This window comes from Podarcis pityusensis (genome assembly GCF_964106645.2).
Source record: "Podarcis pityusensis genome assembly, chromosome: 10".
Lineage (NCBI taxonomy): Eukaryota > Metazoa > Chordata > Lepidosauria > Squamata > Lacertidae > Podarcis > Podarcis pityusensis.
The window spans coordinates 62,221,424-62,248,288 of record NC_138035.1 but is presented as its reverse complement, the minus strand read 5'-3'; the positions used below and the strand labels follow the sequence as shown (position 1 = coordinate 62,248,288).

General features: G+C 43.7%; 2 protein-coding genes and 1 long non-coding RNA gene across 3 annotated transcripts in view; all 3 read left to right on the top strand.

Moving 5' to 3' along the window:
- The window catches only part of MOV10L1 (Mov10 like RNA helicase 1), a 42,476-nt gene extending 23,132 nt beyond the window's left edge, over positions 1–19,344 (top strand). The window contains exons 16-27 of the mRNA XM_081023480.1: positions 1,282–1,372; positions 1,907–2,085; positions 3,148–3,294; positions 3,893–4,014; positions 4,601–4,700; positions 6,425–6,589; positions 7,835–8,008; positions 8,386–8,535; positions 14,622–14,729; positions 16,505–16,642; positions 18,197–18,288; positions 19,104–19,344. Of these exons, the coding sequence (XP_080879606.1) occupies positions 1,282–1,372; positions 1,907–2,085; positions 3,148–3,294; positions 3,893–4,014; positions 4,601–4,700; positions 6,425–6,589; positions 7,835–8,008; positions 8,386–8,535; positions 14,622–14,729; positions 16,505–16,642; positions 18,197–18,288; positions 19,104–19,113 (1,476 nt within the window). The 3' untranslated portion in view covers positions 19,114–19,344. The remainder of the gene's footprint in view (positions 1–1,281; positions 1,373–1,906; positions 2,086–3,147; positions 3,295–3,892; positions 4,015–4,600; positions 4,701–6,424; positions 6,590–7,834; positions 8,009–8,385; positions 8,536–14,621; positions 14,730–16,504; positions 16,643–18,196; positions 18,289–19,103) is intronic.
- On the top strand, positions 8,572–12,113 carry LOC308486798. Its single transcript, XR_013991320.1, has 2 exons — positions 8,572–8,764; positions 11,069–12,113. It is a non-coding gene; the product is annotated as an uncharacterized lncRNA (long non-coding RNA).
- A 1,200-nt stretch (positions 19,345–20,544) lies between the features above and the next one.
- Positions 20,545–26,865, top strand: part of PANX2 (pannexin 2) — a 45,346-nt gene continuing 39,025 nt past the window's right edge. Inside the window, exon 1 of the mRNA XM_081023650.1 lies at positions 20,545–20,735. The gene's annotated coding sequence lies outside the window, so the exon portion shown is untranslated. The remainder of the gene's footprint in view (positions 20,736–26,865) is intronic.

Here is a 26,865-nt window from a genome sequence, read left to right as displayed (position 1 = left end):
TTATACTTGGATATTAATGTCAGAATGTCATTTGGGATGTTCGATACAATAGTTTGTTCTCTGTCTTGAAAATGCGAACTGAAGAACTGTGAAGTTAATGACTCATACATGTTTTTCTCCATAGCAACTTCACATCTTCACCATCTATGTCTTCTGCCCTTTATAATGCCTCCATTGTAGTTTTCCCTGTAGATGAATACCAAAGAGAGGACCTGCCAAAGGAAACGGATGCAGATTCCTCTTATGCTAGAGCAGCCATAGGGAACCTCCAGCCCCCAGGCCAGTAGTCCTAATTTGACCTATGATGCTGTTTCCACGCACGCCTGATGTCAGGTGTGGGGCGGGTAAGGCCACAGCTGCAAAGGAATACTCGAGTGTTAGTGTGCACTTCCAATTCCTCCTCTGCAAGCAGGGGTTGCACTCCACACTTCTTAAATTTTGGTGCAAGTGCCACTGGGATCCGCTCCCAAGTGGAACCAATCCCTGTCCCAAGGGGGGGTTTGAATTAAAATTAAGCCGCACCCACCTATCAAAGTGGGGTGGCAGGGACCTCAGGGTCCAGCCTACCAAGCAAATCCTTTTCCTTACCCCTTCATCCCAGCGGGCTTTTTGCATTGTTGTATCCAAGTACACTGAACACTCTTCTGTAAACATTGCCCAGACTGGGGTTGGTAGAGTTGGTGTGCTATACTCCTAAATCCCTGGTGGGGAAAATATTCAAAACAGAGAAACCTGGCTGCATGTTTGCATAGCTCTTTTGAATAGCTGCATGAGTAAGCTGGGTAGTTACATGCACTGTCTGGCCTCTACAGCTCTGGGGAATTTCTATTAAATCTTTATTGGCTTTTTCATGCCCTGTTTTTCTCCTTCCATCATAAACTTTAAACTTTGCTTACCAGAATGGGAAAGGCCCAGAGTGGCTGTATCTGAAGGTTAAGCATGGACATCTTTCCCCTCTTCCAAATAAAGCAACTAATCTCTCTCTTCCTCCCAATGAGTTTAGTTAAGTCAGGGACAGCATGAGGAGAAAAGTTCATTGTCTTCTCTCTTCACATTTTAAGAACTCTTTTCCAAACATTTTTCAAATGTTTTTCCAAGCAGTGTTGTATATGCAAACTGTTTGAAGTCTCTTTGGAATTTACACAGGAATAAGCTGTGCCTGAAATTATTAAGTCATGACTTGCATAGAATTATGAAATCTAAAATTTGAACAGATGCTACTATTTTTTTTAAATACTGTATATTTAAATACTGTTGGATCTTCTTTTTTGCTACTTGCAGGATAAGAGGGTACAAAATGGCAATGAAAGAAGGATGCCAAAAGATGAGGGAGCTATCATTTCTGACGTGGTGACTATTGCTACACAAACACGTTAGTATAAGAATATTGTAAATACAGTGGTGCCCCGCAAGACGAATGCCTTGCAAGACGGAAAACCCGCTAGATGAAAGGGTTTTCCGTTTTGGAGGTGCTTTGCAAAACGAATTTCCTATGTGCTTGCTTCGCAAGACGAAAATGTCTTGCGAGTTCCTGCGGGGTTTTTTTCCTTTTCCCCCCCCTTTTCCCAAGCCGCTAAACCGCTTATCAGCTGATCGGCTAAGCCGCTTAACAGCTGATCGCTAAGCCGCTTATCAGCTGATCCTTAAGCCACTTAACAGCTGATCGCTAAGCCGCTTATCAGCTGATCCGCTAAGCCGCTAATACTGTAGCGCTAATCCGCTAAACCGCTAATGGGCTTGCTTCGCAAGACGAAAAAACCCGCAAGACGAAGAGACTCGCGGAACGGATTCTTTTCATCTTGCGAGGCACCACTGTAATAGAAAAACCTTTTAAATACTGACTTTAAATTATTTTTTTTGCAAGCCAGAGAAAAACACTTTTTAATATACACAATTTTGAATGTAGTAAATGGAACTTCAGTATCCAGTAGAAGAAACTGTGACTTCTTCAATCCCATGCTGAATGAGCATCAGAAACTAGCAGTGAAAAGGATTCTTAGTGGTGAATGTCGTCCAACTCCTTACATTCTCTTTGGACCACCAGGAACTGGTAAAACTGTCACAGTGATTGAAGCAATTTTGCAGGTAACAGTTAGCAACAATATATTTGGGTTTCAACACTGCCACTTTAAAGAATTTTAACTTTGTCAACTACAGTCGTACCTTGGAAGTCGAATGGAATCCGTTTGACTTCCAAAATATTCAGTGCGGCTTCTTATTGGCTGCAGGAAACTCCTGCAGCCAATCGGAATCCCCGACAGACCTTCGGCTTCCAAAAATAATTCGCAAACCAGAACGTCACTTCCGGGTTTGTAGCATTTAGGGGCCAAAATGTTTGAGAACTAAGCTGTTCGAAAATCAAGGTACGGCTGTATTTGTCTAACAATGAATTAGCTTTGAGGTGCATTCCCATTGCTTGAGAAGGTAGAAAGAGAGAACCAAGGCATTGTCTGCAATAGAGTTCTACCACAAGTAATTTCTGATTTGCGGGTAGCATGACCTGCCCTGTCTACACTGTATCCTCTGGGCGTGAGACTCAACACAGTGATGTTGCTCTAATGTATTGAAGGGCAGCAACTTCATGTGTTTCAGAATGGAAACCTTTTATGGCGGATCAATATAAAAAGGGAAAACCCTAATTTGATGCTTAGCCAGTATTCCCAAGCCATGGTAACCCATAGTTAATGGTTTGCTTTGGATGTAGAGATTGCTTGTGCTTTGCATCTCCCCTAGCACAAGTGTGAACAATAAGCTACAAAGCAAACCACAATTCCCAGGTTGGACGCAACGCTAAGCCAAAAATCATGCTTTGTTGCTCATACTAAGAGAGGAACGAAGCAGGAACCATATACGCATTCACAGTGAACCGTTAACTGTGATTTACCATGGCATGTGAATGCAGCTGTAATTGGTGGATAATGGAGATATTTTGAAGGCAGCATTATTCCTATCTTTGTCCCTCTTCAAGAAGATTTCATAATAACATGGATTTTGGAACTTGAGTGAATAGGGGGAAATCACTATTACAAATGTTGGTCTTTGTTTATTAAATGGCAGCTGACTTATGAATAAATAAAAAATAGCAAAAAAATTCTGTTCAGTATTTTTAACAATTTGTGATTTATTTATTTTTAATTGAAACTTTAGATACATTACACCATACCAGACAGCCGAATACTGGTCTGCGCGCCATCAAACAGTGCATCAGATCTAGTTTGTTCACGACTTCATGACAGCAACTTGTTAAAGCCAGGAGTTATGGTGAGAGTTAACGCTTCCAGCAGAAATGAAGAGGTAAATTTTATTTAAAAGCTTGATGTACCCTATGTGACTTCATTGTATCTTAATTGCATTATGAGGTAGATCATGTATTTAAAAGCTCAGCATTGGCTATGTACAATAAGTTTGTTTAGTATGAATTCATTGCTGTTTTTCTCCCTTTATTTGTACTGAGCAATGCTTAGCAACATAGAAAGCTGCCTTATATGGAGTCAAGACATTTGGTCCCATATAGTTCAGAATTGTTGACTCGCAGTCAGTAAAACTTCACAGAAACAAACACAAATTATTGGCATCTGCTTTGGTTTTGGCATACAGTAAATCCGCAACTTACACAGGGATTACCTTCCAGGGATTGCGCCTAAATCCAAAATTGCATATAGTCAAAACCCATTGAGTGCAACTGCAGGTAGGATTGCCAAAGTCATTTTTCACAGAAACATGCCCCCTTTTAAAGATTTTTTTGCCACTCACATAAAGGTGAATGCTCACAAGTTAAATGTACATAGGTTGCAGGCTTACTGTACTGCCTTCTGTGTACATGAGCTATACGCTGTACATTTACCCTGTGATAAAAATACTTAATGCCCAATTGCTGGTTTTGTGTTGATAGACTCTCAGTGATGTGATAAAGCTTTACAGCAAAGACGGAGAAGACATTTGGAAAGCATCTCGATTCAGGATCATTATAGTGACATGCAGCAGTGCAGGAATGTTCTACCAAATAGGAATAAGGTATTGCAAATGCATGTTTTTGTGAAACATTCAGAACAAGACAGGGGTGTAAAGATGCCCCAAGGTAGTCACCTGAACCAAGAAAAATGAGGAAATTCAAAAACAACCATCATTCTGTGGTCTTTATTTATAATGAGTCATTGAATGTTTTAACGTGTCATTTTAACTATCAAAAAATTCCATGAAACTCACTGAGTGACCTTGTCACCCACTGCTTCTCCTGGCAAAAGTTTTCCCATTTCTTCTTCATGAATGTGAAAGAGGAGGAGAGGGGAGCACATGAGCTCCACGGATTGTAAAGGAGCAAAAGAAGGGATTGCACAAGCCTCAAGTCTTCCACAGTTTGTTCACATATCAGCATGTTAGGTGATTATGTATATTCACTTTATTGTAACATGTGAAGCAGCCCCAAGGCAGCCTGTTGAATCTTGTACAAATTGATAATCAAAGGCTTTAACTGGATTGAAACACTATTCATTCACAAGTATTGTATTTCTGTTTTTTTAAATAATTGCTTTGGTACCAGCACAGGATGGCAGAACATGCAACAAGCCAGCAATTTCAACTTTTGTTCTATTAACTCTAGGCTTGGACACTTTACACATGCATTTTTGGATGAAGCAGGACAGGCCAGTGAACCAGAAAGCCTCATTCCACTGGGGCTGATTTCAGAAGTCAGTGGGCAGGTGTGTACGTTTCTACCGCCTTCGTTGGGTTGAGCCTCTTTCCTTTCCTTTGAGAGTCGTGAGATAAAGTTTCTAGAAAGAAGAAAATATAACATTTTTGGAAGATTTTGTCATATGCTGCTGGTGCATATGATATTAAGGATGTGCTTATACAAAAGCACTCGCTGCATGCAACTACGTCATTTCTTCCTTTGCCCAAGCTGCAAAGCTTGATTGTGACTTCCAGGCTTATTTGCTGGCAAAAACAGGAGCAAAGGGGATGCATGAATCTCATGCTTCTTAAGACAAGATTTGATAGTGTGAACATGCTCTAAATGGCAATGTGCTTGATTTTTAATTGTCATCTTGTTGCAATATTGTAGTTATAAAACACTGTTAAAGCTTAGTAAGGTAATACGCCACATGGTCACAAATTAATGTTCATGTTTATTCCAGCATCTCCAGCTAAGAAAACAAAAGGAAGAGAGGAATTCTTGAGAAGGGCTGGGAAAGATATTGGCCTGAGCAGGAGGAATGACTGAACTGGCTCTTCTTCCATATTGCACATTATTGTTCTCGATATATCTTTCCATAGCACCCAGACAGAAGATTTCAGTGACTTAACTGTAGGCAGGAGAATTGTGGACCCATTTAACAAATGCTGCCTTTTTGCAAACGTTTCTAGGTGGCTGTCGAAACAATAACATAGCAGCAATAGGCAGTACAATACAGCAGTAAAATCTTGAAACCAGTAGACATTAAAACAATTAATTCAGATTTAGGGAGAAACAAATTACCCATAAACTCAGTTATTCCACTAAGCCTGAAGGACTGCCCGGTGCTTCCTAGACCCATATGCTCAATAATGGAAATTCATAATTGGAAGCCATCACTGGAAAAAAGAAAAAACCCTCCCTCTAGTAGCCACCCATCTAATTTCAGAATATGTGCGTACCCAAGAGAATGGCTTCAGACAAAGATCTTAACTGCTCAGCAGGTTAATTTGAAGAAGGGTGGTACTTCAGTTACTTGGGACTCATGCCATTTAGGGCTTTAAAGGTGAAAACCAGCACTGTCCCACTAGCCAGTGAAGCACACTTAATACTGGCATGATGTGCTCAGAGAGTTCATTCCCACTTAATAGTCCAGCTGTCGTATTTTAGACCAGCTGTAGTTTCCGAATGTGCCATACTGTATATGCAGTGCATTGCAGTAAATCAGTCTAGCTGTGCCTTTCAAATCCAGTCTAGCTGTGCCTTTCAATCTGGCCCATTTAGCTCTCACCAACCAGAGCTGATAGAAACCAGTGCAAGCTTTTGCTGCCCACCTTAGCATCTAGCAGCAGTGCTGGACCACACAGTACCCCCCACCCCACCCCTCTCCAACTGTGAACGCTGACCTTAAGAGAGGAGTGGGGATCTAGAGCAGACTGAATACCACTTCCCTAGACTGATAGACCATTCATCAACAGCACCTCTTTTTAAAAAATCTGTATTTAGCCTCACTTTGCTAGCCTTCCTACAGCCCATTACTGACTCCAGGTATCTGTTTGGGGCATCATCAGGTCCTCCTTGGACACCTGTAAAAGCAGAGTGAGCTGGAAGCCACCTGCATGTTGATGGCACACTACTCCAAGATCCCCTGAACATGTTTTGTAAATACATTGCATGAAAAAGTTACATTAGAACTTGATTTTAAGTTTCCCTTTTTTAAATAATAATAATAATAAACAATTGTATTTACAGATAGTCCTTTCAGGTGATCCGATGCAGCTAGGTCCAGTAATAAAATCCAGGCTTGCTTCAGTTTATGGATTGCACATTTCCCTGCTGGAGAGACTGATGAGTCGCCCTCTATATCAGAGAGATGAGGAGGCTTTTGGTGCTACTGAATCATACAATCCTCTGTTGGTAAGTTAGTTGGGGAATGATGTTAACCGCTCAGTCTCTGAAGTTATTCAGTACAGCAGTCAACCAGTAGTTTTGCTGATACCAAAAGAATACAAAGCAAATGTTATGAATACCAGATAAAACCATGTTTCATCAGAACTTGCCACCCCCATAATACTTGCTTGTATTTATAGGTGGTGGTGTCTGCAGGTGTATCGAAACTAGCATACTGCCCAAAGATAAAATTCATACTTCTTGTCCCTCCCACTTTTGCCTCTGGCCCTGCCCACCACTAGCACATGACCCCAGAAGGCTGCCCAGATGAAACGCAGCCCTCGACCTGAAAAAGATTCTCCACTCTGATGTATAGTATATAATCTTGTATCTCTTCATTAAATGCAAGCTGCTGTCTTCTAGGCAATTTCTTCACCTCTCAACAGATATTATATAGCAGATCTAAAATACAGTACAAATTATATCATTGACTCCAGTAGCCTTTTCAAACAGGTGTCATCGGCAAGTAGCATCACATCTTTAAGGTTGGAAACATTTGGGGCTCCCCAGCCTAGTGAGTCAGTGCCATCGTGTACGATTGGGGGCATTGATGGAATTTGTCTTGGGGAACTCAAGTTTCTTCTCTCTGCGAAGAATGTGGCCTGCACAGCTCCTGTTCCAGTCTTAATACATGGGCTGGCAAAGATCAACACAAACTGAGCCAATCTGTACATCTAAACTAGGGACATGGGTGGCACTGTGGTCTAAACCACTGAGCCTTTTGGGCTTGCTGATCAGAAGGCCAGCAGTTTGAATCCATGCGATGGGGCGAGCTCCCATTGCTCTGTCCCAGCTTCTGCCAACCTAGCAGTTCGAAAGCATACCAGTGTGAGTAGATAAATATTTACCACTGTGGTGGGAAAGTAAACAGCATTTCTGAATGCTCTGGCACTCGTCATGGTGCTCTATTGTGCCAGAAGCAGTTTGGTCGCATGACAGAAAGCTGTGGACAAACTCCAGCTCCCTCGGCCTGAAGCGAGATGAGCACCACACCCCATAGTCGCCTTTGACTGGACTTAGCCCTCCAGGGCTCCTTTACCTTACCTTACATCTAAAACTACAGACATATTCCCAGTGAAGTCCATCAGGAAGCCGCTTCCAGAAGTGACATTCTTTGAAACGTGGCAAAACTGGCCCCATGTACCAATAAGTGTTTGCTTCAGATAATAATGTATAGCCCCCTGTTTTGGATTTTACTTTCTTTGCTTGCAGATTACAAAGCTTGTGAAGAATTACAGGTCACATGCTGCACTGCTCACATTGCCATCTAGACTCTTTTACCATAAGGAGTTGGAAGTGTGTGCTGATCCTTCTGTGACAAACTCTTTGTTGGGATGGAACAAGCTGCCAAGGAAAGGTTTCCCCCTGGTTTTTCATGGAATGAGAGTACGTAAAACATGTTTGTATCCAAAGAGAGGTTGGCAAAACTTAAGGTCTAGGCATGGGCATAGCTGGGGAGGGCAGCTGCCCCCCTAAATCAAGTAAACGAAATACTTAGAAATTGAAGAAAGATTTTGACAGATTTTTAAGTAAAAACAAAAAGATTCCAATTTTGTTGAAATAATTGACTTCTTCTGGTAAATAATAATAATAATGCATTAATTAATTAATATGAAAATGCATTTGTTTGGTGATAACCACATTAAAGTCACTTTTATTATCAAAATGGTTATCATGAGAATAAAACAGGCGATCAGACTTTCAGAAAAATAAATATAAAGTGCATTGTTGACGGTTTTCTTTTCCCACCTCCCAATTGCCAGGGCACTGAAACACGTGAAGGCTACAATCCTTCTTGGTTCAATCCTACAGAAGCAGTCCAAGTAATGTTTTATTGTTGCCTTGTTGCTAAAAGCATCTACCATTCAGTGTCACAGAAAGATATTGGAGTGATTACGCCTTATCAAAAGCAGGTAAGGCTTCATGCTATGGATTTCTATTGTGTGTTAATGGTTTCAGAACTCACAGAGTTAAAGAGTTCTGGTGACGTCTCTTTCCTGAGGCGTGGTTAGAAACACTTAAGGGAGTGGTTTGACTCCGTGTGTTTCAGTCTGACTTTCGGACGCCATGCGAAAGGGAGAATGTGTCAGTTCTCGCCAGGTCTGAATTTATGATGTTATTCTTCATGATTAAAAGGCAAGAGTAGATAAGGACTGCCTTGTGTCTGCTCTGATTTATTCCACACGTGCTGCACTCTGCTTCTCACCGCTGTGTTTCGCTCTGCTACCGGCAAGAGAAAGAGGCCTGAGGAGGATTTTTGCGGGAGGCACGGATAGCTTGCAGAGTTTCGCAACGGAAGCGTGCCGGGCTCCATGTTCAGCCTCTGTGTACCCTCTTGTCCGGTGTAAATAATCCGAACAGGTTATGGGTGCTCGCCAAAGCTTTGAAGCATTGCAGGAACGTCCCACGTGTGGGGGAAGCCAGCAGGAAAGTTGCTGGGCCAGCTGGAGCTCTGGAGCTGTGTCTTTGAAGCTGGAAGGAGCTCGCTGGGAGGAGAAGCCGATCTGCCGGAGCCGGGAGACGTGAGTAAGCTCAGCCCCCGGGGAGGAGATGGCAGACGATCGTGAATCATTCTCAGTTCCCTTTGAGAAATTAAATGGACAAAATTGGGCCGAATGGAGCCGGAAGCTAAAGGCCTGGCTGGTAGCCAAGGGGTTGTGGGAGGCGACCCAGGGGCCCCCTCTCCCACCACCTGCAGCAGGAGCAGCGGCAGCGGACATAGCGGCTGCTCACGCGTCGCAGAGGAAAAACCAGAAAGCCCTGGGAGCTATAGTGCTCAGTTTGGAGGGTTCCCAACTTCCTCTGGTTGAAGGGCTTGAGACTGCTCAGGAGGCCTACCAAGCCCTTGAGAGGGTGCACCACAGAACCACGGCTGGTGCAAAGATCCACACCACCAGACGCTTGTTTGAGATGAAGCTGCGTCCCGGTGGGAACATCAGACAGCATGTTACTGAGATGCTATCTGTTTTTAATGAGTTGCGCCTGTTACAGGTCAACTTTTCAGAAGAACTGAAGGTTTATATTTTGCTCAGCTCTCTGGACAAAAGTTATGACAATTTGTGTCTGTCTATGGAATCGATGAGTCCACAGGATTTGACGCTATCGTACGTGACAGGGCGTCTTTCGGACGAACAGGAGAGGCGTGTCCGAGAAGGCAGGTCTGGCGCAGGCAGCTCCACCGGTTGCAGAGGTGGGGGGGGCAAGCCAGATGAGAGCTGTGTTCAGGCTTTTTCCACTCGTCGATGTTATGTCTGTGGATCGAACAGCCACCTAAAACGGGCTTGTCCGCAGAGGAGCAGAGAGGCCGGGCAGGATGTCTCCAAGGTCGTTTCCCATGGGAACCAGTCTCGGAGAGGAGGCCAGCGTGGGAACGCGAAGGAAGGACGTGACTCAGAGAAGGGAGACTGTTATCATCTCGCGGCTTCTCTGGCAACTTTGAACAACAATGCCAGCAGGGACACAACTGTGAAGTGGGTGCTGGACTCAGGAGCGAGTCATCACCTGATAACGCCATCTGCTGGGGAGCTGCGGAATTGCAGGGCTGTTTTAACTGGGACGACTTGTAAATTAGCTGACGGAACAAAACGAAATGTATCTAAAGTGGCAAATGTCTATATTTCTGTTTTGCAGGCTGAGCTGGAGTGCTTCATTGTACCAGGGATGAAGTGTTGCCTGTTATCGGTTTCTGCTCTGGCGAAGCAGGGATACAAAATTTGTTTTGAAAATAATACCTGTTCCATTTCCAGAGGGGGGAGGCAACTTGTCAACGTGGAGAGCAAGGACAACCTCTTTGTTCTGGAAACACCTCTGGAGGGTGGTGGGAATGCAGGGAAAGCACAGGCGCAGTGTGCTAGTGTTCCCAGCCATGATTCATGTGTTCATGTATGGCACAAGAGAATGTCTCATGCTTGTCTGGAGGATGTTAAGAGGTTGCCAGGCTGCACCAAAGGTTGTAAAATCACGCCATGTGAGGGATCCCTAGTGTGCAGGGCATGCAGCAAGGTTCAAAGGTGCAGGTTTCCCGGGGTAAAGAGGGTAACCACAAAACCTTTTGAGTTGATTCACACAGACCTTACAGGACCAATGAAGTGTGAGAGTCTGGGTGGGGCCAGGTTTCAGCTATTGATAACGGATGATTTTACTCAGAATTTATGGTCTTTTTCTCTCAGGTCGCAGAGAGAGGCGGCGCAACTCATCCAGGATTGGGTTGCGGAGGTGGAACTAAGGTTCTCCACCAAGGTGCAAGCGTTCAGGAGCGACCGTGGGTCACAGTTCACTGGGTCTGCTCTGAAGGAGTTCTTCAAGAAAAAGGGAATTCGTCACCAGGTGACGGGTGCAAAGTCTCCTCAAGAGAGAGGCGTGGCAGAGCACAGGAGTGAAGCACTGGCTGAAGTTGTCAGGGTTTTGCTGTGTGACTCTGGGCTGCCTCAGAGCTTTTGGAGTGAGGCTGGGAAGTTTGCCAGCTTTGTTTTTAACAGGTCCTACAATCACGATGTAGGTGACACACCGTATTTTCTGTTGCACAAGAGGAAGCCACAGGTGCATTTCTTCCGTTCGTTTGGTTCCAAGGCTTCAGTGCCAATACCAACAGCGCAACGGAAGGAGGGTGGTCCTAGGTACCAGGACATGATCTTCTGTGGGTATGATCCTGCAACAAATGGGTGGAAGTTTGCATACCCAGAGGGTGATCAGACCACGCTGCTGGTCAGCAAGCATGCTGAGTTCTTTGAGCAGGATGGTTGGTCACAGCCTAGGTATGGTTCTGATTTTCTCTCAGAATGTCTGTCCGATTCTGAGGGGGAGGAAAGGGAGGAAGAAAGGGAGGAAGGAGAGGCAGAGGCGGAGCCTGTTGCTGAAGACCAGGTTGCTGATGATGGTCAAGCACAGGGGTGGGTTTCTCCACAGGTTAAGAGGGAACCCAAGAGTGAGCCTTCATCTCCTGTTAGCCAAGTGCAGGAAGCCCGAAGACGCAGCAAGTCAGAGGGGGAGTCTTCTGAGCTTGCTGGAGACACACTTGCTGACCCCAGTGGGTCAGGAGGAGCGCCCGAGGTTGTGCTCCGGCGGTCAACTCGGACCACAAAGGGCATTCCACCGGAGAGGTTTCAGGTCACCAGTGCGTGGGTTGGTTTCGCACAGTGTGATTCTGGGAGTGTGGAAGGGATTCAACAATTGCCTGGGATAGATGCCAGTGGGAGGCAAAAGGCAATGGGAGGTGAGTTGAACTCAAAGAGGTCTGTAAATAGGGGTTCACAGTTTCCCTCAGGATTCGTGACGAGAGGGGGTGTTAATGGTTTCAGAACTCACAGAGTTAAAGAGTTCTGGTGACGTCTCTTTCCTGAGGCGTGGTTAGAAACACTTAAGGGAGTGGTTTGACTCCGTGTGTTTCAGTCTGACTTTCGGACGCCATGCGAAAGGGAGAATGTGTCAGTTCTCGCCAGGTCTGAATTTATGATGTTATTCTTCATGATTAAAAGGCAAGAGTAGATAAGGACTGCCTTGTGTCTGCTCTGATTTATTCCACACGTGCTGCACTCTGCTTCTCACCGCTGTGTTTCGCTCTGCTACCGGCAAGAGAAAGAGGCCTGAGGAGGATTTTTGCGGGAGGCACGGATAGCTTGCAGAGTTTCGCAACGGAAGCGTGCCGGGCTCCATGTTCAGCCTCTGTGTACCCTCTTGTCCGGTGTAAATAATCCGAACATTGTGCCTATGCTGTTCTTTGTTTTTTGTCTGTTCTTCGTTTTCTTTTTGTATGGAATGTTGTGGGTACATGTTTTGGTTGTTACCTGGGGTGGTATTGTCAGCTTACCCTAAGAGGTTCTAAAAGCCTTGTTGTAGGATGGCAGTCACAACTATTAAAAAAACAGTTAGAAGGTACATCTCAATCATCATCATCTTCATCATATTTGCTATTTATAACTCATCTGGCTGGGGACATAAGTCTACTAAGATTGCTGAAGTTATTAGAATATTTCCCCCAGACAACAAAGTGTACGTTAGAGATGGGTGAATCTTGTCAATTTTGGTTTCTTTCGGTTTCTTATTTTTCTGGTATTTAAGTTCAACATTTCCTCATCAAATTGTGATTTGCCCATCCAACAAAAAGCCCCCATGAGAATTCAAAAGAATTTTAGAGCTCATCCTTCTGGACCGTCTTGAGGAGCTGGGGGCACTGTGATACAGTGGTTCCGCTCCTTCCTCCTGGGCCGTGTTCAGAAAGTGGTGGTGGGGGATGAGTGTTCAGACCCCTGGGCTCTCACTTGTGGGGTGCCTCAGGGTTCTGTCCTCTCCCCCATGCTTTTCAACATCTACATGCAGCCGCTGGGAGAGATCATCAGGGGGTTTGGGCTGGGTGTTCATCAGTATGCAGATGATACCCAGCTCTACCTCTCTTTTAAATCAGAACCAGTGAAGGCAGTGAAGGTCCTGTGTGGGTGTCTGGAGGCGGTTGGAGGATGGATGGCGGCTAACAGATTGAGGTTGAATCCTGACAAGACAGAAGTACTGTTTTGGGGGGACAGGAGGAGGGCAGGTGTGGAGGATTCCCTGGTCCTGAATGGGGTAACTGTGCCCCTGAAGGACCAGGTGCGCAGCCTGGGAGTCATTTTGGACTCACAGCTGTCCATGGAGGCACAGGTCAAATCTGTGTCCAGGGCAGCTGTTTACCAGCTCCATCTGGTACGCAGGCTGACCCCCTATCTGCCTGCGGACTGCCTCACCAGAGTGGTGCATGCTCTGGTTATCTCCCGCTTGGACTACTGCAATGCACTCTACGTGGGGCTACCTTTGGAGGTGACCCGGAAACTACAACTAATCCAGAATGCGGCAGCTAGACTGGTGACTGGGAGCGGCCGCCGAGACCATATAACACCGGTCTTGAAAGACCTACATTGGCTCCCAATACGTTTCCGAGCACAATTCAAAGTGTTGGTGCTGACCTTTAAAGCCCTAAACGGCCTCGGTCCAGTATATCTGAAGGAGCGTCTCCACCCCCATCGTTCTACCCGGACACTGAGGTCCAGCACCGAGGGCCTTCTGGCGGTTCCCTCACTGCGAGAAGCCAAGTTACAGGGAACCAGCAGAGGGCCTTCTCGGTAGTGGCACCCGCCCTGTGGAACGCCCTCCCACCAGATGTCAAAGAGAACAACAACTGCCAGACTTATAGAAGACATCTGAAGGCAGCCCTGTTTTGATATAGTACAGTATTTTAATATATATTTTTTGGAAGCCGCCCAGAGTGGCTGGGGAAGCCCAGCCAGATGGACGGGGTATAAATAATAAATTATTATTATTATTATTATTATTATTATTATTATTATTATTTTGACTAATATACACATTTTTGTCTCACATGCTGATTTTTGTAAGCAATTTGTCCTCCTGTAGTGCATTTGCACGTGTTATTTTCTCTAATAAATGCATTTTTAGGCACACTTCCCCTAAGGTGCATGTTTGTGTACCCACTATAGAGTTGGAGAACTGCACGTTTTGAAGGATTGCAGTGTTTTGGTTCTCATATTATTTGAGAAACTGAAAATTGGATAGATCTACATCACAATGTCAGCTAACTTTTGCCACTTCCCAAATTTATCTTCTTCCACCAGCAGGATCGTTTCCTGGATCTCGATCTCCTCCGTGAACATAAAGAAGACTTTTCATTTGCAGAAGCCTTGTTAAGATCCAAGGCAATATGTATATTCTTTACTACATTACATATAGCTTATAATTTTGAAAGATGCAAGAGTGGATTTAAGTGATGGTGGATCTTAATCTAAAGTTAGTAAAGCATTACATAGGCAACAGGATATTTTCACAAAAAGCTACCTAAATTTACAGTTCTCCCTTACGTTATGTGTTTAGCTTTGGGGAGGTTAACCTTTTTTGGCCTGTGGTCCATATTCAGAGTTGGATTTCAGGAACTGAATTTCTTGCTCATCTGTTTAATGCCAGTTGTGTTGAATGCCATAACTGAAATGTAATTGTCATACTGTCTCTTCTTTAGGTAGAAAAAATCAGAATTCTCTTGCGCAGTGTGGATTTAGCGGACATCAAAGTGGGTTCTGTAGAGGAGTTTCAAGGGCAAGAATTCCTAGTGATCATCCTATCAACAGTATGTAGTGAGATGCTATTTGTGTGTCTGAAACACCCAAGTATTGGTCACATTCTCAAGAGCTGCGGGTGGAAGCAACAAAACAATGCAAAAATAGGTGGCATTACTCTTAATGATCAGCAGAGATTTTAGATAGGCATGTCCTCTGCAAGTTTGCTCAGAAATGAGTCCTACTTGTTCAGTGACGCTTACTCCCAGGATGCTTACTCCCAGGAAAGTGTGCAGCTGGTCAGAGCTAGAGAGTGAATCCACAGTCCAAAGCATTGGCAGCTCACACTGGTCAGGGCAGAACTTGTGTTTGGGAGAACAGGATTGTGCTCTGTTATATTTTTTAAACTGGCAGCCGTGTTATTGTAACAGATCTACTGCTAGCTCCAATTAAACTTAGCAGATCCCACCGCTAACTGCCTCAATTAAACCTGTAGTGAACCTACCGCTTGGTACAACGATTAATTAAATTTCTAAATTACCACATGTTATCTTTTGGAATTCTTGTTTGAGAGAAAACTTAAGTGATTTGGAGTCTTAGGCAGAAATTGAACAAATTTGAAAGGTTTTATTTGCAAAACAAAGTTAGTAAAAACAGGGATGGGTCTGGAGTTGTGTTCTTTCAGGAAACAGTTAACTTATTAATTACGCTAAGTTTAAGATGTCAGAGGCATTAAAGTAGTAAATGCACAACTTTTCTTAAACGTCAGTTGCTAAAAATCAGGATTTACACTTCCGGTAGATGTTCAGTTTTCTAGAAGAGATGGTAAAATGCTTAACTCAGTTTCTCTTATTTCACTCTCACGCCTTTACTTAGTTATGACAGGCGTTAGAGTAAAATACTTTTGACACAGCACAGCTTTCTTCACAGCTTAATATTTTGGTTCACGAGCAAAGGGCACTTTTTGTCAGTTACCCAACCTCTTAATCCCACTCCTGCCTGAGGCATTTCCAAATAGTGTAACAGACCCTGGGGGTCACTACACCCCTTTTAACTGGTTTTGGGAGTCTTTTCCTTCTAGAAGATCTCTCTGCTCCTGGCTAAAATGAGACCCAGGTAATCTGTATTCCCACAGCTTCCACCTCTCCTGACTCACACTCGGCCCTCCAGTTAACTCCTGTCTATATACCTTCCCCACTCAACCTGGTCTTCCTATCAAAGCCGCAAGGCTCTTTCCTGTTCCTATGGATACAGTAGTCTCCTCAATGTGGATGTTCCACTCAGATCAGAACCAGTTCTCCCTCAGTCAAATCCTCTCCTAATCCCTATCTCCCAACTCAAATCAAGCCCTCTCTCTGTCCCTATCTAGCTCTCTCCCTCTGAAAATTCTCTTTTTATTCTCCCTCCCAAAGTGCTGCTCCACCCCCTTTGGCTAGCCGTCTTGGTAGCCACGCAGAGAGAGGCTCCAGCACTCTGTTGGGATTTCTGAGGGACTGTATCACCCGACTGGTCTGGCTCTGCTGTCCGTCACGCACACTGTAATCATAGGCCCTTGCATCCTGGATCCCCTCCAGTAGTTATGGAATGAGCATTATAGACTTTTGACCTTCTAGCTGGGACCTGCTGCAACTGCTCCAGCCAATCACAGCAGTCTCAGATGTTGCACAGCTAATGCATTGTGGTGGTACAACATCTCTTAGGGTTGCCTCCTAACACAAGACGACATAGTTGGACCTTGCATAGAGTATGTGTGTGTATCAGTGAGTGTATATATGAACGCACACACAAACATATACACTTCTGTAGAATTACCTTTGCAGGATTTAATGTTTCTGCTTTCTTCCAGGTTCGGTCAAACGAAACTTCATTTGCTGATGAAAAACAACTCTTAGGTTTCCTTACTAATTCAAAGCGCTTTAATGTGGCAATTACCAGACCCAAGGCATTGCTCATTATAGTGGGGAATCCTCATGTGCTTGTCAGAGTAAGGCTTGCTTGCTTGCTATCTGCCAATGCAAAATGTTGAATTCATGCTTGCTTCAGTTAAAACTGTTAATTTCAGAGCGGAATGGCAGGTTGCCTGTGGCTGTCCGTAGTATAAATACTGTAAAAGTTATATGCAAGGGCTTTTCATTTAGAATACATTTACACCTGCTCATGTGTTCCAGCTTTTCTACTTCAGGCAATATTAACCCATGAGAGAGTGAAAACGGTCATAATGATATTGAATATGTGGTGAATTCAGCCATGGCTATGTTGAAGATGAAACAGCCTGGGATGCAACAATAATTTCTTGACTGAAGCCAAAAGAACCCAGATTTTCCAGTAGAAATGTAACACAGTCATTTGATTTGATTTTGATTTAATATTTCTATTCCACACTTCCAACAACAAATGTTGAGCTCAAAGCAGTTCACAATGACCACAAAAGCATTGAAACAATGACAACATTACAGTCGCTATACTCTCAAATACAATAACATTTAAATAAAGCAAACAGCAACAAATTCATCAATTCAGTAAAGTCATAGTAATTCAAAATATCAGAAAATATCAAAAATTGTTCATCAAAATGATTAATATGATTCAATAAAGCCTTAGCTAAGAAGAAAGGAAGTTTCCATTATGGCATAGATATTAATGATGAATGGTTTTCATTCTTGGCATATTTCATATTTTGTAGTACGTTGCAACCTTAAAGCTACAACAATGGAAACATAAATTAAAACAACAGTTAAAATATAAATATGGCTAAATCACATAAGCTAAGAAACCCCACACATAATAAACTCTTCAAACACCTCACTTTAATAGCTGTTTGTATAGGGTCATGGTCTAAATCACTGAGCCTCTTGGGCTTGCCGATCAGAAGGTCGGCAGTTCAAATCCCCGCAATGGGGTGAGCTCCCATTGCTTGGTCCCAGCTTCTGCCAACCTAGCAGTTCGAAAGCACACCAAAAAGTGCAAGTAGATAAATAGGTACCGCTCTGGCAGGAAGGTAAACGGTGTTTCCGTGCGCTGCTCTGGTTTCACCAGAAGCGGATTAGTCATGCTGGCCACATGACCCGAAAAAAATGTCTGCGGACAAACGCCGGCTCCCTCAGCCTGTAAAGTGAGATGAGTGCTGCAACCCCAGAGTCATCTGCGACTGGACATAACTGTCAGGGGTCCTTTACCTTTACCTTTTTAAAGTAACATGCTCATTAAAAATAGACTACCCAAAGAAACCATCCCTTCTTGCCGAGCCTGCTCACTTGTCTGCATGAAATTCCTGGTAGTCTACTAGCAAGCAAGTTTAAACACAAGGCTGTGTTAGAATATGTTTGCTGCAGTCCAGCTCATACAATAGCACCCTATGTTTCCTAACAACAGTTTTATGTGAAAGTCAGCTACCAAGAATGTTCTAAAGATATTCTTCTTTAGGCATGCTGTTTTCAAATACTGTAAAGTTATAAATTGGTTGCAGGGTTACTTTTGTTAAAATTCATATTCATAAATTCTGCAGTTGTTAACAATCTTTTTATTATTATTTGGTCAGGATGCCTGCTTTAGTGCTCTATTGGAATACAGTTTGACAAATGGAGCTTACATTGGCTGTGACTTACCACAGGAACTACAAAATCTAAATCAGTGAGTGTCTTTTCAGCACTTGTGAAAGGAGGGAGGGAGGGAGGGATAAATCAGCAGTAGCTCTTTATCCCAAAATCTGCTTTTAAGGAAATAATGATAAATCTGCCACTGGTGTTACCATATCTGAAAAAGCATGTGATAAAAATGCATGTTGTGTGTAGGAAATACGGCGTTAAAATGTTCAGCTCACAGTCTTAAACTATAAAACTGTAGCATATTAACAGAATAGGAAAAACAATAATTTACTGCTATTTGCCAGGAACAGATGAGCTTAGAGTAGTGAGACATGTGAATGTACTGTCTTTTAAAGATGTGAGGAACAAATTATTCAGAATTTGGTGTGGATATCAACATACAGTACTTGGGTATCACATGTAGATACTGCTACATGTGATGAATGTATGTACTTAACATTTTATGCCAGTTTAACTATCCTGATATCCTCAGAGGATTCTGGGAATTTTAAAAAATAATGCTGAAAGAAAGTAGCATAGCCCCTTCCTAGAACTGTGATTCCCAGTTTTTTGTGGGAAATAGGAAACGACTACTAAACTAAGGGTGGTATTCAACTTAGGTTTACTTAGAGTGGACCCACTGAAATTAACAAACATGACAAAACTAGGTCCTTTAATTTTAGTAGGTTGATTCTGAGTGAAACTTAGCTGAATACCACCGTTCTATGTATGCAATTTAGATACCCCATGTTGTCTTTGGTTGTTGAAACGATTCCCAGTGCTCTTGATCTGGTTGTTCAACTTAAAGTGCTATCAATAACAGTGCTATTTCATTACCTGTCTTGCTTGGTTAATCCACAGGTCTGAGTAATTAAAAAGATTTGCTGCACTACCGGCTAAATCTTCCTGACCATGTGCCGATCTGCCCGAAGTTTGGTTAAATAGAAAGCCAGCACCTCCCTGGCAGGTTAAGAACTTTGTATCGAAAACACTTTAAACCGATGTATCTTAAAATAGGATACTTGTAAAATGTTTATTTCAAAGTTGCTCTATTTTTATGCCATTAAATACCACTAATTTGAATAAAGTTTTCTGCATGTTGGCTGTCTTCTGCGACTTGTATAAATGGAAATAAGAATGATAGTAAGATACTTCGTTCACCGTTTAAAGGTATAGTGTCAACTTTATGATGCCGTTTAAGCTGCACCCCATCCTTCTGCAGATATTGGTAGCATATTTCTCTCACACAGCCATAAAGGCACAAGTTCCTCCCTAATCTACTACCCCTCCTTGCTTTCTGTTTCTTCCTTCCTTTAGGAAGCAGAATGGCAAGCAACTCCCCAACAGATTCCCTACATGTGATTAATAAGCTTACCTCTCAGTGGGGTCCTGCCTCTTATCCTGAGAATTAATGGAGCCCCACCACCTTTTCGGTGGAATTTGATTTCCCCTGGGGATCTTAAAAGCCCAATCAGCAAAACCACCTACCTCCTTTGTCCACTAGGATTTATTGCCTTGGTTCTGGCAGCATTTGTGCAATGCTTGAATATGTTTTGCCTTTTAAGTAGAGCTGCTTAAATGTTTTGACAACTTCTAACAGTACTAGTATCCTTGCCTAAAATAAATGGGAGGGGGAAGAGGTTGATTTATTCATTGTCATTCTGACTGCTACAGCAGCTTTCTATATAAAATACAACAATGGTGGTTTACAAGCAATAAAACAATCAACAATAATAAATTACAAAAATCCTAAAACAGTTTACAGTTAGGTTAAAAAGTGAAACAATAGTCATAAAATCCAAATGATATGGATAGCAATTCTCTGATACAAAGTTTCATAAATTCAGGCTGAACATAAAAGAGAAGATTTGCATCATTAACTCCTCATCATATTTATAGGAGGGGAGGGGCACAAAAACCATTCTCAGTTCTTCCAGAAAGCAAGTAAGGAAATGACAGCTTTCAGACCCAGTTTCAAGACTAGCACTGCTATCTGTAACACAGAGATAACTTGACATCCCGCCAGGGGAGGGGAGGGAGAAAGATACCCCACCCACTATTTAGTTCGTGGTGCAACACATCACCTAAGTCATAACTGCTATTCTCCCAACAAATGGTATCTGCCAGGTTAAGCTTGTCAACCTAGTTTGATCTCTTTAGCAGCCTCTTTTTATAATCAGAGTCCTAGCACTAAAGAACCCATTTAGTCCAATCTAGTCTCATTACAATATCCTATTTCTTCATTTCATATCGTATCCTATCCTATCACAGAGTTGGAAGGGACCTTGAGGATGATTCCAGCCCCCTGGAATACAGGAAAATGCAGCTGTCCCATACAGGGATCAAACTTTCAACCTTGGTGTTATCATCACCATGCCACTCTCAGGTCAGACTCAAAGGAGCAGGAAATACAACTTTTTAAAAAGGAGCACCTACTTCTGCAGTTGAAAGAGCTCTTTTGTGAAAAGAAAGCACTGCTTCCCTATTTAGAAAGTAGGAGTTCATTGAATATTATTTTACACATAAGTATTTGTGGAGTATTATTTTACACACACGTGTTATGCACCGATCTGAGGGTGTATTCTCTTCATATGCCCCCTTACAGAACAGGCTTTATTTCCTAATTTTAACCAAAGCAGACTGCCTCATATTTACAGCTCAGCACAACATATCCCATAGAAGAACAGTGAGCCATTGCCCTGCCTTCAGAAAGGCTACAGGGCAAGGAGTTGCTCTATAGGTATATCTTCAGCACATCTGCTTTTCTATACCAATTCCAAATTAGTTTTTGAGCTGCATGAAGTACTAAGATTCTGCTTGAGCCCATAATTTATCTCTGACAATAGAGTCAAAGCCAAAAACAGTATTGCCTTCTGGGCTATAGGATCTTTCACAGGCCCTGATCAGCTGGAATCTCCTAATACTTCTCTGGTGCCAATTCAGTGCATAAGCAGCAGCACTCACAGCCCATATAGCAGAAACCAAGGGAAGGATACCTAAACCTCAGTTTCCTCTATTGTCCACGCTAAGAAAAGATGCCTGAGGCAATTTCCCCATTTCTGCTTACATGCAGAGTTTGCTAATGGTCTTCTTATAGTCATCTTCAATCAGCAGTGTCCCATTCAAAAGTTCCTCAACAAGTTGGTGCTACAATTGCATTTTATTATCAGGTGGGGAGGGGGGAACCCCCAAAATCAAGTCTGAAAACACATGGGAAGCTAACCCAAAAAGAGACAAGATGTGAGAAGAAACACAAATACATGGGAGGCAAAGACAACCTCAGGGCAGGCCCTGAAAAGTCTGGTCAAGACTTTTACCTACTACAGTGGTACCTCGGGTTACAAACGCTTCAGGTTACAGACTCTGCTAACCCAGAAATAGTACCTAGGTGTTATGTACTGAGTTGAGTAAGATCCAAACTGCAGCAGTCTGATTGGTCCTAGAACAATAGGATCCAAAATGCAGCAGTCTGATTGGTCCTAGAACAATAGGATTCAGAATGCAGCAGTCTGATTGGTCCTAGAACAATGCAGCAATATGATTGGTTAGCAGGAACCACCCAATCATGCTCCAGATAGAAGTGAATCCACAACCTGATTGGCTTACAGTAGAATTCCGGAATTAGCCAATCATGTGCAGCCCATTGTGTAAATAATGTATATAAAGCAGATACTTTGAGGGGGCATTCATTCATTCCTCCTCACCACTATGAGCTGAATAAAGAGCATGAAATCACTTTGCGACTCTGAGTATATTTCACTCGGGTTAAGAACTTTGCTTCAGGATGAGAGCAGAAATCGTGCTCCAGCAGCACGGCGGCGGCAGGAGGCCCCATTAGCTAAAGTGGTGCTTCAGGTTAAGAACAGTTTCAGGTTAAGAACAGACCTCCAGAATGAATTTGGTACTTAACCCGAGGTACCACTGTATAGGAGAGAAGAGCATGAAGGAATCAGGCAAAGGCTACATCAAGACTTGCTCCAGTCAGGCTATCCCCTCACGAGGCCAACTGACACCACCTGCCCTGAGGGAGGAAAAAGGGAGAGATACAGGCAAAGAGAACTGGCACTTTGCCAGTTAGACTCTCCCCACCCCCACCAATTTTTATATCCTTTGTGTTGAATTGTAAACTGCCTTGGCAGAAATGGTTTCATTGAAAACAATGAACCTCTAGAAGACGTTTTGACAGCAATTCCAGAGAAAAGGGCTGGGAATTTCAAGAAACCTTAAATCTGCAGTCCAAATTACTTTTCGTATCGACAGGAATGGTCAAGTCGCAGTAATCAATGGGACTGAACTATAAATATTCTGGTTTGGTGTGCTTATGGATCGTGGCCATTGTGATTGGAAGTTTTGAAGTAGAAGCTGCTAAGGAAAGCAAAAGGACATGAACAAGAATGGACTGAAGCAGCAGTCAGAGAAGCTGCTGGGAGGGGGAAACAGAACACTTTGTGCATGGCACTCCTATATCGACGTGTGCTTCTCATCTGAGGTAATCTTGATGATATCCATAGTACCAAAATGCAGCCCTGCAGCTTAACTCAGGCACATTTGTATGCAGTGAGTGCTGAGTTTAAAAACTGGGTACATCTTTGTGGTGAAGATCCATCCATGACTACTGCTAGCCCTTAGACAGGGGTGGCTCCGGCCCAAGGAGGGTAGTTTTTGCTTTTGGCCCACCCTTGTGGGGGTCGTGTCTCTAGTGGTTGTGTTTGCCACACACACACATGATCCACACCACGCAGGCTGCACTTAGTCCCTTACGAAAAGCTTGTGGTTTTATGAGAGGGTATGAATCAGTGAGAAAGAAAAAAATGAATTCTGCCACTGAAAATATTTACAAAATGTGCAGGTCTTTGGATGGTGAGAGTGCCGCGCAGTGGTGAATTAATCAACGCAGAGTCTTCTTCATAAACAAAATAAAGTTGTTCATAAACAGCATAGTTAAAGAGCATACACAGAGTGCTCGTAGCAGCTATCTGACTTCACAGGCACAGTCTTAGTTATGTCTGCAGCAACACAACACCACACACTGAGACACACACACCTACACTGGCTGAGACGCACACACACACTTCGGACACTGAGGCCCACAGAGAAGCTGGCTACTTTTATAGGGAGAATGAGTTTGCTGTTAACAGTTAGAAGGCTTGAATAATTGTGTAGGCTTTGTAGGCCTTACTGCTTCTGCTCTCAAGAACCTTTGTCTCATGACAGAGAGAAAAGCTGAGGTGGGACAGCAGCTTGCCAAGAGAGCTGGGAATCAAAACAGCAGCAACTTTGTGCCTCATGCGCTTCAGCCTTTCCTAAGTTTCCTTGAGACCTTGAGCTTGCCACTGCTGAGGATGATGTGCCCATTATGTTACATCAGTTGCAGCAAGAACTGAGGGAGCCCAATATAGCGCCTCTCATTTGTCTTTCCAGCATGCATGCATGCATGCATGACTTTCCCTGAAGGTTCAGCAGAACTGTAAACCACATCTGTCTTCAGCACCGTTTTGCAGCCTGAAACAGGCTTTTAATAGGGAACTGTAACAGCTCCTGCACACTCTGGGATTGGCCTAGCAACTGAGACCAAAATAATACCTCTGCTTCATCAAGTGCTAAACCGATCCCACAATTGCCTTATTGGTGTATGAGGAAAGGTCTGGGCATTGGATTGGGCAATCAAACTGTCTTTGATAGGTTTACCACACCTATCAGCCAATCACCCATTCCCACCACCCTTCTGAGTAATACCCCTCCCCAGCCTCTCACTATATACCGTATTTTTCGCTCTGTAAGACGCACCAGACCACAAGACGCACCTAGTTTTTGGAGGAGGAAAACAAGAAAAAAAAAATTCTGAATCTCAGAAGCCAGAACAGCAAGAGGGATCGCTGCGCAGTGAAAGCAGCAATCCCTCTTGCTGTTCTGCCTTCTGGGATAGCTGTGCAGCCTGCATTCGCTCCATAAGACGCACACATATTTCCCTTTACTTTTAGGAGGGAAAAAGTCTTATAGAGCAAAAAATATGGTATATGTGGATCTGGTGACTTCTGTTTCAGTGTATCCGAAGTGTGCATGCACACGAAAGCTCATACCAATAACAAACTTAGTTGGTCTCTAAGGTGCTACTGGAAGGAATTTTCAAATTTTGTTTAAAATGGAAGATCCTGGGGGAAGCTGAGGCACGGACTCAACCACATTTTGCAGCCTGAATTGGAGACAGGATGGGGTGTGTCTGTCCATTTGTCCATCCCATTCTGAGCCAACATTATTCAGACACTTAATTCCTGCCTTACTTTATTCACCAACAGCAACCAGGGCCTACACCTGAAGCAGGTTCCTATACCCTACAAACCTTCTTCTAGCAAAACCTTAGCTGCTATTAATTTCTGTGAGGAGCTGTGATAGCAGATAATTTGGGTGCTTGGTCGTCAAGATGTTTTTTCTGTGGCTTGGAAAAGAGGCATCTCTTCCCTCTGTCTTGAGTTCTAAATTATTTAAAAAGCTGGCAACGGATATTTGATAGGGAGGCATGTGACATTTATTTTCATAAAACATTAAAAGAGCTGCGTGGTGCTCCTTTGTACACTCAATTACGTTTTAGTTTTTCCTTTCAATTGAAAATTGTTTTTGTGATGTTGGAGTCCCTGTGCCACTGGTGCCAATTTTACCAGCTCCGTGGCGCCTGTGAGGACTAGCGTGTCTCCTGTTGCCTTCATTTAATGGGGTATACTGGAATTGTGATGAACAATTAAAGAGTTGTTTGTCATCTTCAAGAGATTCTGAAATCTCTTGAAGCACAATGCCAATTGAATACCCTGGAAAGCTCAGAGAGGGAGGGGGCAGTCCAGCCAGTGTGTGCGTGTGTGTGTGACAAGCATGCACACTGTATTTTCTTTAAAGCAATGTTTAAAGGTGGTTAGCGTTAAAATTAGTAGGGACGCGGGTGGCGCTGTGGGTTAAACCACAGAGCCTAGGACTTGCTGATCAGAAGGTTGGCGGTTCTAATCCCCGCGACGGGGTGAGCTCCCATTGTTTGGTCCCAGTTCCTGCCAACCTAGCAGTTCAAAAGCACAAAGTGCAAGTAGATAAATAGGTACCACTTTGGCAGGAAGGTAAACAGCGTTTCCGTGTGCTGCTCTGGTTCGCTGTCTGCAGACAAACGCCGACTCCCTTGGCCAATAAAGCGAGATGAGCGCCGCAACCCCAGAGTCAGTCACAACTGGACCTAATGGTCAGGGGTCCCTTTACCTAGCGTTAAAATTACTGGTGCTACCCATCTGAAACATGGCCAGGTTGAGTAGCTCTAGAGGGGCTACCATGTTTCCAAATTTCATGCCCCCTTGTGAACAAAACAAGGATATTATGGCCGTTTTGGTTTCATAGTGCAAGTCTATGGGATTTCCAGATCCGGTCAGAATGGATCCAATCCTCATCAGGGCCACAAATTGGATCAGTGGGTGGGTGTCACCAGGATTGCTGGAGGGCTTAAGATGCTGGCTTCCAAAATTCATGCTTGCTTCCCCCCCAAAAAATGGACAGTGTCTATATCTGTACGATATGCTGTGCATATGTCTGCTATGTATTCTGAGCCTAAACATGTCCTCTAAAATGAATAGGTTCAGAGTGGAGCCTGCCTTTGCAGAAGTCCCAGGTTGTAAGATCTAGGCTCGGTAGGATGCCATTTAATTGAATTATGTGGCTAGTACATACAGATGCAGGATGCGTTAACACCTGGATAACTCTAATTTTCTAAATTAAATAAGGCAGTTACCTAAGCAATCCTTCCACCTCAATGAGAGCATCTGCGTCATCAGGTGACTCAGGAGACCTACACCTTCTGTTAACAAATGCATTAATAAATAAATGTGGTGCAGATGTTCTACCGAGAACCTTTTGCTGAAAATAATCCAAGATCGGGGGGGGGGGAGAGACTTTGCAGCTTTGCACAGATTTCTGACACCACTGAACAGCTTCTTGTGGTTCACACCAGTATGCAATTATGTTGCTCTGACAGAGCACCCGTTGTTGAATTTCCCCTTTGACTTCTCACCTCCGTTTTCTCAAATGCATCAACCTGACAGAAATCAGAAGCCAGATTCAGCAGCTCAAGGAAGCGTTCGCCTTAACCAGGGGTCTGCAACCCGCGGCTCCGGAGCCGCATGTGGCTCTTTTACACCTTTGCCGCGGCTCCGGGGCGGATACTAGCGAGGGGAGGAGGCGCATTGTGCACCCCGACACTCCCCACTGTGGCGGGTGCTGTACTGGCTGCGACGTCGCATGGGGGCGGTGCGTGCGTTAGTCACGCACCGTCCCGACGTCACCTTCCCGCCCGCCCGCTACATTGTAAGGGGCATGTACGCTGGTCACTGCATTGAAAGGGGGCATGTACGCTGGTCACTGTTTCGAAGGGGAGTGAAGAACACACACACACAAAAAGGTAACTTGTTAATTTAACGTTTATTTCTATGAGGAGGAGTAATTCTGAGGGGTCAAACAAAGAAATAATAAAAAAGTGACAAAAAAGTTATTTTTATAATGACGGGTTTTGCGGCTCCCAGTTTTTTTTCTTCGGAAATGGGTCCAAGTGGCTCTTTTTGTCTTAAAGGTTGCAGACCCCTGACCTAAACTGTTATAA